General features: G+C 43.6%; 1 protein-coding gene and 1 long non-coding RNA gene across 8 annotated transcripts in view; one reads left to right on the top strand and one right to left on the bottom strand.

The window, feature by feature from the left end:
- Positions 1-21,160, top strand: part of HSF1 (heat shock transcription factor 1) — an 84,922-nt gene that overhangs the window by 36,326 nt on the left and 27,436 nt on the right. For 4 of the 7 annotated variants that reach the window (XM_074203079.1, XM_074203080.1, XM_074203075.1 and 1 more), the window contains exons 3-12: positions 2,015-2,151; positions 3,110-3,234; positions 15,980-16,055; positions 16,362-16,423; positions 16,617-16,713; positions 17,063-17,199; positions 17,630-17,890; positions 20,504-20,609; positions 20,695-20,760; positions 21,046-21,139. In XM_074203079.1, the coding sequence (XP_074059180.1) occupies positions 2,015-2,151; positions 3,110-3,234; positions 15,980-16,055; positions 16,362-16,423; positions 16,617-16,713; positions 17,063-17,199; positions 17,630-17,890; positions 20,504-20,609; positions 20,695-20,760; positions 21,046-21,139 (1,161 nt within the window). The remainder of the gene's footprint in view (positions 1-2,014; positions 2,152-3,109; positions 3,235-15,979; positions 16,056-16,361; positions 16,424-16,616; positions 16,714-17,062; positions 17,200-17,629; positions 17,891-20,503; positions 20,610-20,694; positions 20,761-21,045; positions 21,140-21,160) is intronic. The other 3 variants (XM_074203082.1, XM_074203081.1, XM_074203076.1) reach the window with 1 other exon arrangement.
- On the bottom strand, positions 11,546-20,991 carry LOC141500142 (uncharacterized). Its single transcript, XR_012471845.1, has 2 exons — positions 18,161-20,991; positions 11,546-17,942 (listed from the first exon to the last, which is right to left on the bottom strand). It is a non-coding gene; the product is annotated as an uncharacterized LOC141500142 (long non-coding RNA).

The following is a 21,160-nucleotide window of genomic DNA, read 5'->3' as shown; positions in this document are numbered from 1 at the left end:
CTGCCTGCCCTTCTGTAGTGATGAAAGAGAAGAACTAGAAGGAAAGAACCAGCATCTTGGCTTGGCACACCCAATGTAGCTTTGAATAGCTTTACGTTAAGGAGTAGGTAGAATCATGGACTGAAAAACAAGCACAATAGCTGTAATGATATTCTTTTTAGTGGGAAAATGATGACCCATGAGAAATGGTACAACCATCTGCCCACCAGTAATACAAATGTTGTTTTCCACATCTCCTGACTTCACATTGAAGACACCGAAAAGAAGAGCTTGTTATGTTCTACTCAGAATTCCTCTAACCTTGTGTCTTGTAAACATATTGACCCAAACTGCAAGTATCTTTGTCGTGATCTTTTTGCTCAAGCTCTTCATGAGGACCTCAAGATACAATGATCAAGTGTTCATGTTTTCTGTTGCCTTTGAGTAAATGGTGAAACCAGTTCCTTTGCTTCCAGCAGAATCTTTTTGCTAAACTTGCAGTTTCTTTTGTTTTTTTGTTTATTACAGAGGACCTCAGTGATTGGTATGGTTATTTTCCTTACAGTAGTGTGTTGGTTCTGTACTGCCTCCTAGAGTACTTGACAATTTTGTTTATAAAGTATGGAAACTAGAGGTGAGAGCACTTTCTGCTCACTTCTGTGCCCCCAGCACTGCAGAGGGGGTTGGAATTGACCTTGTATTTTTGGTTCATGTGTATGCCATGGTCAAAGAATTCATCATCTAGCCTCCCACCAACTCCATTCTTAATTTAGTTAACCCTTGAATAGTAGATAGTCTGTTGCCAGCCCCTTATGTAAGTTAAACCTTTCCAAAAATGATAGGACCTACTAGAATTTTATGCTTTGCTTTGCATAGCCTTCAAAAACTCAGGGTCACCTTCACTGCACAATGAGGCATTGTAGAACATAAGTGTTAATACAGTAAATATTTCCTAAGTTCTTGTTGTATACCAAGCTGCCCACTGTGCAGTGGGAACAGAAATGGTACTTAAAGACTCCATGCCCTAAATTAAGCACTATGGATCCTAATTATTCTTCATAGGCAAAAGGGGTATCAACAAGACCTGAAGTAGTCAGGTATTTCAGGAAGACAACCTGAATGATATTAATTGAAGGATTAATGATATTAATTAAAGGATTAATAGGACTTAAATGGTGAGGAAAAACTAGGATTTTCTTTTTTCCTTTATTTTTTTAATTACATTTTAAAACAATTTTAACATTCATTATTTGAAATGTCAAGTTCTATAGTCTTTCCCTACTCCCACCTTGAGAATGCTAGGAATTTGATTTAGATTATACATCTGAAATCACATGAAATGTATTTCTATATTAGCCATGTTGCAAACCCCCCCCCAAAAAAAAGAAGAAAAAGAAAAATTAGTAAAAAATAAATAAACATACATATATATTTCCATTTTCATTCATATCCTCCTATGGAAGTAGATAATATTTTTCATCGTAAGTCCTAAGGGTTTTCTAGCTAATATTGGGTGATGGAGTCAAGACATTAAATTGACAAGTAAGACCAATGGGCCAAATCTAATAAGATGAAATATAATAAAGATAAATATAAGACTTAATACTTGAATTCCAAAAAGCCTACTTTACTGGTAACAAGATACATATGTGGGTAAAGAAATGTTTTATCTTGAAAGGATCTGGAGATTTTAATGACCTGAATACACAGTGAGTCAGTAGTATAATCCATAAACTAAGAAAACCAAGGTAAACTTTGTCTATATTAGTAGAGGTCCGGCCTCTACCTAGGGACTGATAACCTCCCTGTGCTCCACCCCTGCTCCAGACAGATCCTAACTGGAACATAATGTAGGAAGGACTTTGATGCATAGGTGCCTCCTTCCCCATTACTATTCAAGGCCTCAAGGGCTTTTATGAAGTGCCTCAAAGACTAAGGAATCCTGCTCTGGTTTCTCCTTCCTTCTAGAGAAGACATGTAATGGAAAAGAATGTGTTGGTACACCTGACGTTTCTTTCTCTTCTTTTTGATGCAGATGGTTTTCGGAAAGTTGTCCACATTGAACAAGGTGGCCTGGTGAAACCAGAGAAAGATGACACAGAGTTTCAGCACCCATATTTTATTCGAGGCCAGGAGCAGCTCCTCGAGAACATCAAGAGGAAAGTGACCAGTGTGAGTCCCTGCCTCTCACATCCTCTCTGGGTTTCTCAGCCCTGAAGTAGAGTTCTGGCAAGGCCGAGGAGCTCTTTTTCTTTCCTCCCCTTTACCTACTTGTAAAGATCACCCCTATGGGTCTTTCCCTCCTCTAAGTGATTACTTGAATCAGATTAGGATTTCCTTGGGGATCAGGGTACTGAAATGGTACTTGGCTCCCTCCCTGCACTCTCTCCCTTCAGCCTTCCTACATGTATAGATAAATACAGGTCAGAATTGGAGCCCTAGAATGCCATGAATACCTTGAGGCAACTCATTAGAGCATACTGTTCTATACTACTTTATAGCCAGAGAAAGCATTCCCACCTCCCTCTAAAAATGGACACAGTGTCCAGGTTAGCTTAAGGCTAAGGAAGAGCTGCAGGGATCCCAAACCTCATTCACTCTCCCTCCCCATGGTGCTTGAGGTCAAATAAACTGAGTAGCTGCCACTTCAGAATAAAAGCCAGTTAGTTCAGGGTGGTTAGGTGGTGCACCAGCCCTGGAGTCAGGAGTACCTGAGTTCAAATCCAGCCTCAGACATTTAATAATTACCTAGCTGTGTGGTCTTGGGCAAACCACTTAACCTCATTGCCTTGCCAAAAAAAAAAAACAGTTCAACCACTCCACTTTCTCCCCATTAGCTCAGTGGTTAAATTGCTTCAGCCCTAAGGTATTTGAAAATGAAATGCTTTTGCAGATATGACTGTGTGTTTCTATGTGTTTGCCTGCATAACCAGCCTGGTCCAATCTCACCCTCCTTCCTCTCCTATAAGTTGAAGGGTCCCCTCAGCTGTAGGAAAAACCATAAATCCAAAAGACCTTGTTTTCCCCATCTCCTGGCCTGCTTCAGGGTCACAGGGCTAATTACTTGGTAATGTAGACCAAGCTTGGATGAGGGACTTCATTGACTCAGTCTTTCTTCTCCCGCTCCCAGGTCTCCAGCATAAAGCATGAGGATATAAAGGTCCGACAGGACAATGTCACCAAACTGCTAACAGATGTTCAAATGATGAAGGGCAAACAGGAGAGTATGGACTCAAAGCTCATGGCCATGAAACAGTAGGTACCCCTGGAAGGGAGGGAAATGGGCGGTACAAGACTGCCTGCTTGGGAATTGTGAGCACATGGCCAATATCCTGGGTTTGGTGAGGGGGACAGGTTAGGAAAGCATTTGGAATCAAGGTACATTCATTCTCTCTTCTACTTCCACAACTTGATCATGTGCTTAGGCCCCAGTACCATACTGTGCTGCAGACCTACTACTGCCTTCCTTTTATTTGGCGAAGCTATCTAAGATGCAGACAGCACCTCCCTTCTCATCCTAGGGCCTTCTACACTCCCCATTCTTCCTCTTCTGCCCACCCACCCCAGCCCCATGGTATTGGGCCTTGGAGTTTGTCCTATCCTTATAATTGCTGTCTTTCTGGCTTAGACGCTGAGACCAGTGTGGAGTTTTCAAGGATGACTCAGCTTTGTGCTTGATTCCCAGTTGAAAAGTTGTTTCTTAAGAGATACCTTTCCCCCTTTAATCTTTCTAGAGTCTCTGTGCTGTTCAAAGCACTTTGGCTCTGAGGGTATGGGCAAAGCCTAAAAGTCAGAGCAGTGTCCTGGCTGCCAAACTGAAGGGTCAGAGGATCATAGGTTTAGAGTTAATAGGGATACTAAAGATCCATCATCCCATTCCTTCTCCTCTAAGGATGTCTGGTCTCAGCTCTGCCAACCCTTCGAAGAAGCATCTGCAGATTTTTCTCCTTTATCCTAGAACTTCTTCTGAATTAGTTTTCTGGATCTAGGAGCAGAGTTGGTGTCCAGATTCATATCCCTGACCATTGTCTTGTTGTCTTTGAGACAAGAATCCTCCCCATATAGTGAGCAGCCAAATTTTTTTTAGCTTCCTTTTGTGACCTCAGAGATGTCACTCCCTGGGGAACAAGAGAGAACCAGTGCCCAGAGGGTCCTGCAACTTCATCAGATAGGGACTTTGGAAAACACATGGGACACCTACATCTATTGTCTGCCTTGAAAGGAGACAGGGCAAAATCCTGTACATGTCAGTAACAAGAACAGCTTTTCTTCTTTCCAGAAAAGAAAATGTATTTGGTTATCGTTGCCAGTTATTTGTCATTTCCCTGAAGTATGAGTCAGTGCTCTGCAATGCCCCTAAAGCCTGAAACCTAACTTGGGGGCTGGGGGGGGGGAGGGGATTTGCTCATTGCAACCAGGGAACAGCTGTTCCCACCTTAATTCTTCCAACTCAGAAAGGAAGGAATACTCTGCTACTATCAATCTCCAGGGGTGACCTGCAGGCTAGGAAGACCTTCCAAGCTCAACCTAGAGACATGTTCTCTGTGGCACTGGGATAGAGGCCAGGGACTTTGGAAAGTGCTGACAAGAGTCCTGGGACCTGTTTCAAGGTCCTCCAAAATCTCTATATATTTCATATTTTAGCCCAGGACTTTAATTTACATTCTGTGCTCCAACTTCATGAAATAAAACCATTCTTGGCTATTTCCTATCCCCCACCCTCTTCATTCTGCTCTCTGCACCTGCCTGGTATGCCTTCTTATTTCTAACTTTTGAATTATTTTTCCTTTGAGGGCCAGCTCAAATGTTACCTCCCTCATCCCTGCCCATGAGAGATGATCTCTCCTTCCTCTAGTTGTTATTTGTGTTTATGTTTGCCCTTATGAGCTCCCTAAAAGGGCCAGGACCTGGACTTTTCCATTTGTGTGTGAACAGGGTCTGAATATAAGCATCAAAAAGTACTGGTAGATTGCATGAACGATAGTGATCTCTTTTGGAAGACAAGTCAGACAAAGTGCAAGATGACTCAGAACTGGGAAGAAGGGAACTGCACTAGGGATGTGACCTGTTCTACAGGCTTTTATTAAACATTCATATGTAGTTATGCAAAGAAAGTTCCAAAACTGCCCTTGCCCTCAAGGAACGCATATTCTAATGGAGACATCATGCAAACCATGTTGTAGATACAACTCTGTGCTGGCATGGTGGAGATCGTCTTGGATAGAGGGCACTGGTAGGAAAGCCCCAGCAGTGGGGACAAGTGGAGAGGCCAGCATTTTTGTCTGGGCTTTGCCACTGGCTGTATTTTAGGCTGGTTACATCTTCTGTATTTTGCAGGGGTTTTGCATATTGTCTCTCATTAACTTCCGAACTTTTTCAAGATAGGGACTGTGTTTTTGTCTTTCTCTAAGCCTAGTGACAGAATTAGAATTTAATCAGTATGTGTTATCTAGCTGTCCTCCCCTTCTCTCCAGAAGCTTGTACTCCAGGCTCCCCTTGACAGATTGGAGGAAGCCTGCAACTTCACTCTCTTCTTTCAACTGTTTTTCTCCTCCCTCTCCAGCCCCAGTCTCTGCTACAATAAAACTAAGAGACAATGGGATCTGGGCATGCATAATAAATGGTGAAGGTGAAGACCCCACATACCCCTGAACCAAAGTCCTTAACCCCTGCCTAGTTTCCTCATCTCTAAACTGAAGAGTGATAGCACCAACCTCGCAGCATTCTTGTGAGGATCAAATGAGGAAGTGTTGGGAATTGACTTCGTTAACCTTTTGAAGCATTCTATAAATGTTGCTATTTACTAGATCATACATCTGACCATAGCCACCAGAGCTTATGCCTTCTCCCATCCCCATCAAACCAACCTGACCTCCACCCCCTATTTTTTCTCTGCTCTATCTTTTCAAGCTTCTTTTTTGTTTTTCTTTTGTTGTGTTGTTATTCCATTTAGGGTATCATAACCACTCTCAGATTGAACTATATATATATTCTACCGAGTACCATACACCCCTGAAGGGCCTAGAGAGAGGCCTCATGCAGAATACCTGAGTCTTGGAGAACTAGGGAAGATGTCTCAACTGTTGAACAGTTAAGACAACACATCTCCCCTAAAACGTGTGGAATTTTTGTTGGGAACATGAAATTCATTTGGGGAAATTTCTCCTCAGCTCTGGTCCTTTGAGCCCAGACCATACTATGATCACTCTCTCCATTACTACGAATTCCCTCAACCCATGTAACTCACACAGATTTGTACTTTCTGGGATGTGGCTTCATCTTCTTTAGCCTTTGACATGACACTTCTCTCTGTAATAGTCACATGTCCTTCAGTTTCCCCCACTGCACTAGAAGAGCCAGAAAGTCTTAAGCCCCTATGTAATTTTCCTACGTAGTCTTTATGCCAAGTAGTCCCCTAAATGAAGAGTTTCCCCAATCAGTGGCCCTTGATTTCATTTGTTACCCATTGAATCCTAGGAGGTAAGCTCCAGACATAATTAGAAGTAATGAAGAAATCTTACCTCTTTATCCCAGGGACATGCCTTTTACCATCTCTTCCCCAGCCTAAGCGCTCATATGAAATTCAACTAATAAATCAGACCATACCATTAATGCCCTTAATCTCAACCTGTAAGTGTAACCCGTAGCTGGGAACAGGGTATTTTTTCCCACCCTTATAGAGTTGTTCTCAATCAGGGACTTCACCTGTTGACTCTTAAATATTCCAAAGAAAGTTGCCTCAAAACATGCTGTCATCTACTCAGGTTTTAGAGAGCTTACCATGGCCTCTATTGTTGGCCTGTGAAGAGAGAATAAGGACAGGTGGATCCTTCAGACCCTCTGACTTTGCTGATCTTACTAGGCTTAAGTTGCAGCTGAAAGAACCCAAAAGTAGATATCAGGAAGGTTTTGAATTTTCTCATAGAATAGTTATGAGATTCAAAAGGAATTTCATGTCCATGAGCTGAGGCAAAGTCCTTCCCAGACATAGAGTAATGAATTAAATAATCTCTAGAACCCCTTCCCTAAGATCGTGGTATATTTAGACCTAGAGGACCCCAACCTCCCTTCACTTCCCAAAATATTCCATTAAAGCTCTAGAAATTCACAAGTAGGAACATTATATCCATTTTCTTTGGTTTTCTTTATTATTTCTTTCTCCTCCAGTCTAGAATTACACAGGAAGACATAGAGAAATCAGTCCTGAGTGGAATGAGGGGTAGATAGGATGCACAATGTGTAAGCAACCTGGACCTCTAGCAGGAGTCAGTATCTGGGCAGCACCTGACATCTGGCAGGATGTATGCTCATAGCTCAGTATATATGTGGTTGGAGCCTGTCAGCTCTGAGATTAGAACCATGTAAGGAGGAGAAGTCACCAAGAGACTGAGTCAAAACCCAAAAATAACCATAGAAGAAAGGACTTAGTTACACATCCAGCACCAAGCCAGGTCTGCCCACTCCATGCAAAAGGAAGAATCATAACAGTATTTCCTCCAGCACTTTAAGGTCTGTAAAACACTTTACTTCTATCATTTGATCCTCAAAAATCCCGTGAGGGAAGTTCTTTACAGATGAGCAAACAGTCATACAGCTGGTAAATTTCTGAGATAGGATTTGAACTCAAGTCTCCTTAAGTCCAAAGCCACTGGACTTCCTTAGAAACCCTAATCCAGAAATTAGGCTGGAGATAGATGTATACAGAATGAAGAAATATTCTGGATGGAGAGTAATTCCACAGCATGTCCACAAGAAGAGCCTTAAAGAAACAATAACCTAGCCACAAGGACAAAGACACCTGTGAGCAAGAAGTGACATGAAAGAGAAAAAAAGAAGTTAAATGAACGGAAAGTAGGGCAGAGAGATTGCGAAAGAGAATAGATAGCCTAGAACTGAACTGAAGGTGGTGAACCTTAGCCAGAGTGAACCCTACAGAAAGCAGCACTTTGAGACAACAAAAAATAGTAAAAAGCAAAAGCCAAGGATTAAATCCAGAATTCCGCATCAAAGAAAAAACACTGCAAGCAGTAAGAATGAATTCAAAGGTCAAGGAACCACAATCTAGGGGACTCTGGAAGTGGAAGAAGTTTGATATTCCAAAAGCAAGAGATAAAAGACTTGCAATAAAAAAATAATAGTATTCAAATAACACTTAAATGTTTGTGAAGAGCTTTACAGAGATTTTATCCTTCCTGTAACTGGGAAGTAGGTGCAATTATGACCATTTTATGAATGAAGAAACTGAGGAAGCCAAGTTAATTGATTTGCCCAGGCTCAATGCTTCTAAGCAACTGAAACCAGATTTGTTATTGACAGTAGTCTAATACTCTGTTTTCTGCCTCAGCAATAATTTACAACACTGAAAATAATTTAGGAGAGGAATGGATCTTTACTAGAATTGAGGACTTTGAAGTGTTCCTGACTTAAAAAGAGCTGAGTAGAAGCTTTGAAATTTTCACAGGAAAATTAGAAAGGCAAAATACATTTGAACTTTTGAAAGAGCTTATACAAAGATAAAATGTGGACATTCTAAAGGAATAGATATCAAGATACCAAGTCCTTTCAGAGCTCTGATGTCTTCAAGGGCAAAGAGAGAAAAAGAGATGGTTTGAGACTGATTTTCTTCTGTTTTAATAGTCTTAAGAGAACGAAGGGTGGAAAAAGAATAGATAAAGGAAGAAAGAACTGGGAAAGGAAGGACCTTACTATCATATAAGAGAACATGGAGGGCAAGAGAAATGTTATGTGAAACTCAGTTTCATCTACACTTAACACAAGAAAAGAGAGACTTGGAGGTAGAGGGAGATTTAAGGGGAATGCTAAGATTGGTAATGGAGTAATCATAAATAAAGCAACCCAGTAATAACGGGAAGACATGAAGAGGTAATAATAGTTAACACACATACTGATGACTGCCAGATACTGCTGAGTGCTTTACAATTATCTCATTTGAGCTTCAACCTGGGAGATAGGTGATTATTAACTTCATTTCATAGAAGAGGAAACTGAGGCAAAGAGGTGAAGTGACTTGCCCAGGGTCACATAGCTAGTGTCACAGGCAAGTTTTGAACTCAGCTCTGCCTGATTGTAAATTTGTACTCCATCCATTATTCTACCTCGCTACCCTTGGAAGGAAAAGTAAAAAGTAAAAATTTCTGATGAGGTACAGGGGGAGAGGAAGACAGGAAGGGAAGCAGAGTGGAAATAGAGCTTCAACTGTAGATCACTGGAGTTAAACACATTATTCCTTTTCCTACCTTCAATCTAGAGAAGAAAATGGAAAAGTATTAGAAGATAGTATAGAGAAAAATGCATCATCAGCAGTCATCTGAACATTAACAGGGTAAACTCACCCATAAAACAAAAGAGACAGCAAACTAAGTTAGAAAGCAGAATTTGACAAAGTATGTACAAGAAATACCCTTGAAACCTAAAGATTTATATTGTACAGGGTGGGGGGGAGCTATTATGTTTCAAGTGAATTCAAAAAAAAATAGGAACATAGAGAAATCATCTAATGCAAGGTAGCAAAAAAAAAAAGATCGTTAGCAAGGAAACTACCCTAACCTTAGAGGCACTATAGTTAGTAAACCAATGGCATTGTTTAATACAGTAATATCTCGTTACTTGTGAGCTTCAGCACTAAGCAATTATTTTTTTTATTTTTTTTTTTAGATTTTTCAAGGCAATGGGGCTAGTGGCTTGCCCAAGGCCGCACAGCTAGGTAATTATTAAGTGTCTAAGGTCAGATTTGAACCCAGGTACTCTTGACTCCAAGGCCGGTGCTCTATCCACTGCGCCATCTAGCCACCCCTAGCACTAAGCAGTTTTGACAAGGAAAAAAATGTTACAGCATTTGGCACTTGCCTGAGACTTATCTCACTTGCTTGAACCTCGTATGACTAGTGATAATGTCCTGCAAGAGAAAATGCTTCATCACATGTAACTTGCTTGTCACTCAGGTGCTCTTCTCTTGAGATAAAAACAAGTTCAATGAAACAAGTCCAGCAGTCCCATGGTAGCTCATGGACAGTGCAGAACCTCAGCAGAGCCCAGTTGCTCATTGTTTGGGCCTTTATTGGTTCAGAATGAATGTAAGTAACAATTTTTTCTATTTTGGCCAGAAATCCTGAGGACCTCTCCTCTTAGATTGAATTTTTTTGGATGGGGACTATGAAAACAAGGCTATTCTCTGCTTCAGTTCTGCCTTAATCACTGAGAAGCCTCCTAGTTTAAAAAAAAATTTTGGACTAAGCAAAAGTGACCATTCTTGGCCTCATCTCTTAGCATCCTTAATCTCTGAATGAGCTTTTTCTCAGGACTGGAACCTGGGAAAAATCCTAGCTTTAAAAAATTCCTAATTTAAAAGTCTCCTGCTACATCCAGGACCATCTCCAGTAGTTTTGATTCCTATCTTTCCACTGGATCAGATGGCTCTGGAAGAAAAAGTGAGGGTGGTGACTTTGTATAGCACCCCCTCACTTAAATCCAGTGTAGTTGCATGTTATGGCATCATCCCCCTGACATCAGATGTTCTTGGAGAAAAAAAGAATAACCATTATTCCAGGAACTCTTCTCAGTATGCCTTTTTACCCATGTCCATTTGGTCTTAAGGTTCTATATTACAAGTAACTTCATTATTTAATATTAGCCCATTATATGAAAGTTCAGAAGAACTTTGACTTATTATTTGCAATTATATTATTTCTCATGGCAGGGAAAGCATTCTGGAATGAAGTTTTGTGTGTGTGTGTGTGTGTGTGTGTGTGTGTGTGTGTGTGTGTGTGAAATTGCATCTAAAGAAAAAAGGTAAATCTAGGTTCAAGAAGAATTATACAGTAAAAAATTCATTGTAGTACTTTTAGATCTAGACAACTCTTAACAAATTTAAGCACTTTAATAGAATCTTAGAAAAGTTAGATACTATCTCTAGGTAAGAAATAGATCTCTAGAAATTGAATGGAATCAAAAAGAATTAAACATATCCCTCTACTATACAATCTACCTTTTCAAAAATTTACCATATATTATTAGTGCATGATGTTTGTCCTTTGTTCTTGAAGAAAATCATGATAGCAGGGAGGTGATGCCAAGCAAGTAGATTGGATTTTGAGTGAGAGCATACTATGTTAAGTCACCAGCCTCACTTTCTTCTCTGGAACCATCTGGGTCCAGTGGCCAGATATGGATCAGGACAACTGGAGATGGCCCTGGATGACTTGCAAGGACACACAACTTGGAACTGTCAAGTATTTAAGATTGGATTTGATCTCAGGTACTCCTAATTCCAGGGCTGGTGCTCTATCCACTGCACCAACTAGCTACCTTAGCCACCTAGTGAATAAATACCATATTACTAACATGAAGAAAAACTGTGACACAACCTTTACTCAGAACAGTACAACAAAAGTAGATTGACTAAAGGGTCTTTAAAAAAAAATTAAAAATTAATTGGAAGGGGCGGCTGGGTGGCACAGTGGATAAAGCACCGGCCCTGGAGTCAGGAGTACCTGGCTTCAAATACCGTCTCAAACACTTAATAATTGCCTAGCTGTGTGGCCTTGGGCAAGCCACTTAACCCCATTTGCCTTGCAAAAGCCTAAAAAAAAAAAATTTAATGGAGACTAATCCTGAAGAATTGGTGGATCAAATAACTAATCATAGAAGTACTAGAAAAATTCACCAAAAAATTGGAAATGAGAGAACATAGTAAAATTTTAGGAGGGCGTATAATGCATTGCCTTTAAGGAAAAACATCTTTTAAATAATTTCATCAGCAAAAAAAACAAAACAAAACACTGAGTAGAGCATACAACTAAAAACAAAACTGGAAAAGCAGCAAATCAGACACCAAGTTGGACATTCTGAAGATAAAATATTGGCAAATCTGAAGCAAAAATGCTATTTAATAAAAGCTAGAAACTACTTTATACACTATACCCTACAAAAAAGGGATTGTATATAAAACTGAATCTCAGTTTAACTTGCCTTTAAAAAAAATCCATATATTCTTCTAACTTCTTTTTCTCTGCATTTTTAGAAATTTTTCTATTACCCTATACATTTTTTCTGCTTTACAATCACTACCATACTTCTCCCCTTTAAAAATAGAAGGGGAAGAATCCCTTAGTTACAAAAAGTCAAGGAAAACAATTATAGTCACTCACAAAGCATTTATTAAGACCTGCTGTGTACCAGCAAAAAAAAAATAATGAACAAAAAAAACTTAACTGTACTAAACACTGGGGGAGTATAAGCCTTCCCCATATCATTGCCCCCCCCCCAAAAAAAAGCTATTTTCAAAGAGTTTACAGCCTTAATAGGGTAAAAGAACATACCAGTAACTGAACAAACAAGTTGTATGCAGAATAAATGAGTGATAATATCACAGGCCCTGGCTTTAAGGAGGATCAGCAAAGGTTTCTTGTAGATGAGATTTTAGCTGAGACTTGAAGGAGGGAGAAAATTTTAGAGCTGGGAAGAGGGACAGCCAGGAACAGTGCCTGAGATGAGCCAGTGGTTATCATGGTCCAAGAACATCAAGGAGGCCCCACTCATGTCCCCAGAGACTCCCAGACCAGGTTTTAGATTGTAAGGGTCAAGTCCAGGCTCAGATACTTAGTAGTTCTGTGACCCTGGACAAGTCGACCTCTTTCGGCCCTTTTATTTTTTGTAAAATGGAATAATAGCCCTTGCCTCTCAGGGTTGTTGTGAGAATCAGATGAGACACTTTACCAGTCTGCTATGTAGGTGATAGCTATTTCTACTTAAGAGTATAGTAGTGAAATTATGAGGATTGGGGGTATATTTATGAAGCGTGTGAAAGAATCATCCAGTTATACCTCAGCGGAATGTTTTTGTGCCTCATATTTCATTTAACTTGGAGAACTCAGATAATGAGAGACCCTGGACTTGATGACTTCTCTTCTCCAGCTACATATCCCTACTTCCTTTATCTGACCTTCACATGGCATAGTTTCCAGTTCTCAGTTCTCACCATGCTGATCATTTCCTGTGATTGATTCTTCCAAAGAGAGGAAGATGGGGAACATAGGCCCTTTTCTTGGGGTGAAAGGGTAGGACTTCAGTTATTTCCCAAACCTGCAGCTCCTTCATGTCTCCCATTCCCATCTCCCAGAGAAAAACACAAATGTGTGGCAATCATCATCTAAGAATGCCCTTCTTCCTCTATATTTAACCCCAACCCCTTTTTTGCCTTTGTTTTCACTTAGAGTTTCCCCTCTGATCTGACCACCCATGCTGAATTAGATTCTTTCATACTCTTTTTTTTTTTTTCCTCTTTCTGATCCCAAAGCATAGGCATATGCTTGCTTAGATCCCCAAGTACTCCCAGATGCTAACCTTTAACTACACATTGGCATTTTGACAGCCCCCAGTGCTTGGATCCTGGCAAGGGCTGACATAAGGGTTTTGCTTTGGTTTTGTTTAGAGGCTATGGATAGTAGGTAAAGAATTAAACTGGGACCAGCCCTATCCCATGCTTGCTGCCTCTCCTTCATTTGATCAGGAATTGCCAAGGATGCCCCTTTCCTATATGCACAAAGCTCAATTCAGATGTAGGAGGCTTGAGGAAAATACATTCTAGAAGCCCTCTTTTCCTCTAGACACCCACACCCTTGATGGTACCTTAACTGAGGCATCTTTCCAAAGAGTCAAAGAGCACCATTTCTCAGGGCTTAGAGCCCTGACTTGTGACAGAGTTGGATAGAAACCATGGTCTCCTGAGAGTCTTAGTTCTGCAGCTATCATCCCCAACTTACCTGCCTGCCCAGTGGAAAACACCTCCAGTACTGCTGGGCCTTCCCTTTGCTATTTACCTCCCTCCAAGTTGTAGATTGGAAATGCTATAGGTGGCACAGTGGATGAAATGCTAGGCCTCCAGTCAGAATGACTCATCTTCCTGAGTTCAAATGTGACCTCAGATACTTAACTAGATGTATGATCTGGGCAGTTCACTTGTATTGCTTCAGTGTTTTTCATCAGTAAAATGAGCTGGGGAAAGAAATGACAAACCACTTCAATATTTTTTTTTCCTTTGGTAAGACTGTTAGGATTAAGTCACTTGCCCAGGGTCACACGCTTTTGGCCACATTTGAACTCAGGTCCTGATTCTGGGACTGGTGCTCTATCCACTGTTACACCTAGATGCCCCTCCAGCACTTTTTTCCAAGAAAACCGCAGAGGAGGTCATGAAGTGTTAAGGACATGACTGAAAAACAACAATTATATGTTCCTTTCTGTGGGGCAGGGGAGCAGAGAGTGATAATTGCACATTGCAATTGAGAAGTCCCTCTCTTTGTCATTGAAAAGAGGAGGGGTCTGACCCAGCCACAAAAGCCATTTGTTGAAACCATTCCCCTAGCATTCTTTATCTGATTTCAGAGTGTTGTTTGGCATATATAGGCTGACTTACTGCCCATTTTCCCCACTGTGGAAAGAGTGAGGCCTCTCCCTAACCTGAAAGTCTGTGTGTGGGGTTGGGAGAGAGGCTGGCCAAGATGATCATCAGGGGTCTGGAAAGTATACAGAGTCCTCCTATGGGGGCCACAGCTGGGTCACTAGCCAGATTAGCTCAGGCTAAGATAGAGACAAAGAGATCATTTTCCCTTCTACCAGTGGGATCAAATCCAGACCTATCACAAAAGATAAGCCAAAATTAAATAGAAAGTTTGGTGACCCCAAAATATAAATGAGTGGATAATCATCCTTAGTGACATGGAAAAGGGGATGTTTGTGTTGATTAATATTCTTAATCTTTGCTTTGATTTCAAGAAAACCTTCCCCCATGATCCCAGCCTCTTGAAGTATAATCAACTGGCACCAACTGCCTCTCCTCCCCCTAATTCCTTTCAGTGACTGACTCTAGTAACTCCAGAGCTCAAACTTGACCCGAAAAAGGTCTCATACACATGCCCCCATCTCTACCCCAGGGGCTGCACTTCAAGCACAAGTTGAGTAACAAATTGTATTCCAATGTAACTCTTATTAAATCTTTCAGGGTCCACCTTTTTTCAAAAGGGGTTTGAAGTGGATGATATCTGAGGTCTATACCAGATCAGAGACAACCCACATTGTTTTCTGAATGGGATTCTATTTCCTGGGGCCTTTAAGAATTCAAGTTTCTGGATTGCTAATAGAAACCAGAAAGCAGACTTAAAAAGTAAGGAGTCTGAGAACCAACACATGAAAAGCTATCATGAGGCTTCTGGCACACCCTAGGCCCAGGAGCACTGCCCCATCAGATAACCTGTCCTAATTGCTATGTGATGAGATCCCAGTCTCTGTTTCATTAAGTTGCATCTATGACAGCTCCAAGAAAATAAAATAGTTACCTTGATGTTCCCTTGTCCCTTCCTCCTGATTTTCCAGAGTTGGGAGCTTGGGGTGCTGAGGTTTTCTCCGATTCCTGCCTCTCCTGCTTAGAGCAGTATACATTTGTCCTTCCTTTCCCAGGGAAGCTTTGGTTCAATGAATCCCCCGTTTCTCTAGCAGGACTGGCCAGTGATTCAGCAGCCATGCCATTTTGAGGCCAGCTTGAGACCCCCAGGCATGCTCAGCTCCTTCAGGAAGCAGCAAGGAGCTGGGAGGGAGAAGTTCTCCAGTTATTCTCTTTCCCTCCCTTCACTCCCCCCATAAAGCTTAGTGTGGTACAGGGGAAAGCCCCAGAGTAGGAGTCAGAGGACTTGTGGAGTCAGATCGTGTCTCTGCTATTTATGATTAGGGTAACCTTGTGCAAATCATTTTTCAATTTCCTCATCAGAAAATTAAACTAAATGATCTCTGACATGCCTGCTTCTGTAAAGCACTGATGTACTACTGTATAAAAGGATTAGGCTTCTTTTAGTGTCTTATGCCCATATTAAAGGCTCCATAAGGGTAGTAAATGTGTTTGATTGAGGCATCTCTCCCCCAGGGCCCAGTGGATACTGTGGGTTCTCAGAGTCTTCTTGTTCATCCCCCTTCCTTGCTTTTCTTGCAGTGAGAATGAAGCTCTCTGGAGAGAGGTTGCCAGCCTTCGGCAGAAGCATGCCCAACAACAAAAAGTAGTCAACAAGGTGAGAGCTATGAAAATAGGGTGGGTCAGGGCGCCTAGGTGGTGCAGTGGATAGAGCACTGGCCTTGGAGTCAGGAGTACCTGAGTTCAAATCCAGCCTCAGACACTTAATAATTACCTAGCCTTGTGGCCTTGGGCAAGCCACTTAACCCCATTGCCTTGCTAAAACTAAAAAAAAAATAGGGTGGGTCATCCTTGGGTCCCAAAACTGTTTGCTTTCCATTTCTTGGGCCTAAAGAGAGTCACCATATGCCTGAGACCTAGGAATGTGGGAGCCCAGCCAACAGTCTTTTCTGTTTTCCTACAGCTGATCCAGTTCCTGATCTCCCTTGTCCAGTCAAACCGTATGCTGGGGGTGAAGAGGAAGATGTGAGTAGTTGACTGCTGCCAGCTCTCTGAGCAGACCTTGAGACACATTACACAACGTGCGCACACACACACACACACACACACACACACACACGTCCCCTAGACACTCCCCAGCACTGGGACTCCTCCCCCAGGAGTCCTTGAACTCTCTTCCCTTCCCCCTGACTTCTCCTTGTGACTCCCTCCCTTGCAGCCCTCTGATGTTGAACGATAGCAGCTCGGCACATTCCATGCCCAAGTACAGCCGCCAATACTCCTTAGAGCACGTCCACAGCGCTTCTCCCTACACGGTGAGCACATGGGAAGGCATGGGACCAAGCATCTGTTAACTGCTAGGTGCTGGAAGAGGTGCTTTGCAAATAGGTTTTCATTTAATAATATTCCTGGGAGGAGGGGAATGTTGAAGAGACAGGAGAAGGGAGACACATTAGGAAGGCACCAGGGAGGCTGGGATAAAATCAAGTCCACAATCCTGTTGTCAGGACAGGGAACAGAGAGCTTGCCCCTGCAAAGGAATCCCATGTGGAGATCCTCTCAAGCAGACCTCATCCTATAATCTCATGGGGAAAGGAAGAGGAGGGGGAAAGAAGCTAGGGTTGCTACCTTGACCATCCCTCCAACCCTGTTTGGCTGTTCCAGGCTTCTTCCCCAACCTATAGTGGCTCCAACCTATACTCCTCAGACTCTGCAGCCAATAGTGGACCCATCATTTCAGATGTCACAGAGCTGGCCCAATCCAGCCCCTCGGCTTCCCCCAGTGGCAGCGTGGATGAGAGGTAGGGCCCTGGCACCACCCCCTCCCCTGGCACCACTCCCTCCCCTCTACAGCTTTAGGGACATACTTTGAAGGTCAGGATTTAGAGATGACTCTGCAGGCTTCTGCTCAACCCACAAGGCCATAGGAAATCTTGACTTTAATGTTGGCTTTTCTCCTGGGGGCCTCCCTCCTCTTCCTCCTTAAGCACCCATTGTGGCTTCCTGCCTTCTTCCCATGCTGTTCTTGCTTAGATAAAACCCCTGCCTTACTAGGCCCAGTTCATAGTGGTAGAAGCTGTAGACCATGAAACCCCAGGGATGGAAGAGGATGTAAGGAAACAGGAGGAAAAAACTGGACCTTGGGCTGGGCCCCCCCACAAGCTGTGCTGACCTTGCTTTTGGGGGTGTGGGTGTGTGTGTGTATATATGGATAAAACCATCTTTTCTCAGGATCAGTCCGATGATACGAATTAAGGAGGAGCCTTCAAGTCCACCAAGAAGCCCCCAGATTGAGGAGACCAGTCCAGGCCACCCTCCCTCAGTGGTGGAGACGCCCCTGTCCCCTTGCACCTTCATCGACTCCATTCTTCAGGAGAGTGAGCCCAGCACTGCTGCCTCTGCTTCTGTCACTGTGGGTGGGGCCATCTCCTCTGCAGCTCCAGGTTCTCTCCAGCCTCCCGAGAAGTGCCTCAGCGTAGCCTGCCTCGACAAGTGAGTGTGGGTGTGCAGAGACATCACACACACACATCAGCCTGGATTCAACCTGAGGGAAAGAAATCATACACGGGCCCTGGGACTCCCTAACTGAAATCCCCTGCACCCACACAAACCTCTACCCCACAAAACTACTGCTGTACTGCCGCCACCACCGCTGCCTCTGAGTCTATCACTAACTCTGCTGCTTTCTCTCTACCCCATCTCCCTCCTCGGATGAGAAAAAGAGTTGTGGATGTGCTCACAGACTGTCTGATAGGTACCTACCCCTGCCTCTTCAGACCTCAGCTCCTAGGGAACCAGGCAACTCAACTCCAGCTCACCCAAAGTTCAAGGACTAGGGCAGCCACAAAGGAAGTGAGGAGAGGCTCCACTCTAAGAGGGCCTGGCAGTTCTTTGTAGCTAGAAACACTGGGGTGGGGCGTGCGTGTGCTGTTCTCTTCTGTATCTTGCTGTTTGACTCGCACTCCACAAATGTCTGAAGTCACCCGCCTCTTCCCCAGCCCTGCCTCTTCCTCTCTGCATTGCTGATCACAGCCAGGGTTAGCATTGCCCCCAAAGTGGGGAGGGAGGAAGGGCAAATTTGGAAAGAGCTTCTGATCCATTCACTCAAAGCTCAATCTACTGCCCATCCCCTGCTTACTGATGTCAGTGACTGTGATGACATCCTGTGTGTTCAGCCAGGGTGAACTTTCCCCACAAAAGGAGACTTGCCTGACCAGAAGACATCCAAGGGAAGCCTGGCTTGGATGAGACCAATATAGCAGTCACTCCCAATGAAGCCACATCAGTCACCACCTTCCTGGGCCAGGTGCTCCCAGGAATAGATAGTAGAGCCACCTTAAGGTAGGCTCCCTTGTTGGGCCTAGTAGTGGTAGAGAGCTAAGCTGCCTAACCATGCTCCCAGCCCATTCCTCCCTGGGATAGAGGGGGCTTGATCATAATGCACCCCCTTTCTGCACTCAGACTTTTCTTTGCCTGGTTTTTCAAAGGACCTCACTTCCCCGGTGAGACTGGAATCTTTGGGAGTACAGAAGCACAGTGAGGGTCAAGGTGACCCTAGATTTGGACTGGAACCTAGAGAAAGTTGGACAGCTCTTGAAAGTTTTTGAGTTTTCATTCCTCGCAGGCCCCAGCCACCTCTTCCTTCATTGGTTGAGGGAATGGATCGCTATTCTGATTGGTCAGATAGGATTGGTGTTAATCACATATTAATTTGTGGCCCAAGAAAAGTTTGCTTACTACACTAACCTCTGTCTCAGTCTCCTGTTTGGCACCGCTTCCTTCTCACACTTATTTCCCAAGAGCCTAACACTAAAATAGCATCCAAAAAATCTTGTAGTTGAAAGAAATCTCTCAGGTCATCCTGTCTGGCCAAATACTCCCAGCACACAACAGTCTCCCAGCCTCTACTCAAACTCTTCCAGGAACAATTTGCTCATTGCTTTCCTCTCACCCTGTTCCATTGTTGGATAGTCCTTCTACATAGAGTGAAAATCTTTCTCCTTTTATTCACAGCCATTGCCTCTGGGCCTGATGCAACTTAAAATTAGTCTATGCTCTCATTCCTTATCAGATGCTAAAAGGAATTGGATTCACTCTTCTCTTTAGTTTTCTCATACTATATTATATCTAAACTTTACATGAACTTTTTTTCCTTCCTAAATTCCCTTGATCCTCCAAGAAAAGCACCTACGTCTTGAGTTACCATCAGTCTACCAAAAATCATTCTAGGGTGACTGAGGATTAGTGAGTGACAGAACCTAGCTCTTCCCTGGGGGGATGACAGCAGTTGATCAGTCAATCGTGGAGATGAGTGGAAAGCAGCAATCATGGAGGATGAAGAGGGACCTTGGGGTGCAGAGGATAGGGAAGACAAGGCCTGGGGCTTGGTGGGTGGAGCAGAGGGCTTTTGTCTTAGGGAACAGTGGGAGAAGAGGTTACAAAGTGAAACAACCTGCTTCAGGAAGTAGTGAGCTCCTGTCACTTGATAGCTTCAAGGAGAGCCTGAATAAATATCCAGCATTTTATAAAGTGTGTTCATGCTCTGATCCTAGTTGGACTAGATTTGGAGGGTCTTGAGCAGGGAACTGCCATGGAAATAGTGTTTTAAGTTGATCTGGTGGTAAAGCCAACCCACGCTTAGACATCTGTAATGTGTGGGCCACTTTGCTGGGCTTACGGTGGGCAATCAAAGCCTAGAGGCAGCAAATTAGTCAGATCCAGGGCATATCTGCAGACCTTAAAGGAAAATGGAGAGAGCCCTGGACTGGGAAGAAGTAGCTGCATCCAGTTATGTCCCACTAGCTCTCTTAGCTTCTCGAACCCACCCATTGACTGGGTCAATCATCTTGTCTCAGGGCCCCTTAGCCTGTGAGCCCTGCCTGTCTTCCCCATTCCACTCCCTGCCATGAAGTGATGAGAACGTTTCCTCATGTAGACTCGTGTTTCTTCTCAGAGACAGATGGACCATCATGGGTACCCAGCCTTCTGGTGGGCCGTGATTAGCTGCCTCCCTGCTCTCTCCTTGACCTCTGCTCCAAGTAGCAGAGCTGGCTTTGGTCTGATCCTGCCCCTCATCCTTAGTCCCTTCTTTTTTTGCCTGGTTAGAAATGAGCTTAGTGAGCACCTGGATACCATGGACTCCAACCTGGACAACCTACAGACCATGCTAACCACCCACGGCTTCAGTGTAGATACCAGCGCCCTACTAGATGTGAGTGTTCTGAGCCCGTCTACTTCACTGTCCATCCTCTAGTGAGATAACCTTCCCCTTCAACAATCTGTCTTTTCTCTGATAGCTCTTTAGCCCCTCAATGTCTGTGACAGACATGAGCCTGCCTGACCTGGACAGCAGCCTGGCCAGTGTGCGTAGCCAAGGGCCCCTGGGAGGGGGGTGGGGGTGGGGAGGAAGTGATGATCCTGGGTGCCCACCATCTTTTCTGCCAAAACCCCAGGGCCCCTGACACAGGTGGGAATGGGGTGGACTAGGGTGGAATGGGAAAGGAAGGATGGAGTGGGATGGGAGAAGGGAAGAATGGATAGGGTGGGGTAGGGTGGAGTGGGATGGGCTGGGCCATTACAGGGTGGGGATAGAGATGAGGTTAAGACCTTGGCCCCAGACCCAGCTGCCCCCCCTCCCCTTCCCACAGCCCCTCACTCCCCACCCCCTACAGATCCAGGACCTACTCTCCTCCCAGGAGCAACCAAAGCCTCTGGAGACTGAGACAGGTGGTGCAGATTCAGGTGAGCTGGACTCTTCCTTGG

This window comes from Macrotis lagotis, chromosome X (assembly GCF_037893015.1).
Source record: "Macrotis lagotis isolate mMagLag1 chromosome X, bilby.v1.9.chrom.fasta, whole genome shotgun sequence".
In the NCBI taxonomy this organism is placed as follows: domain Eukaryota; kingdom Metazoa; phylum Chordata; class Mammalia; order Peramelemorphia; family Peramelidae; genus Macrotis; species Macrotis lagotis.
Note: the sequence above shows the minus strand (reverse complement) of the source record. Positions and strands in the feature narration are given on the sequence as shown.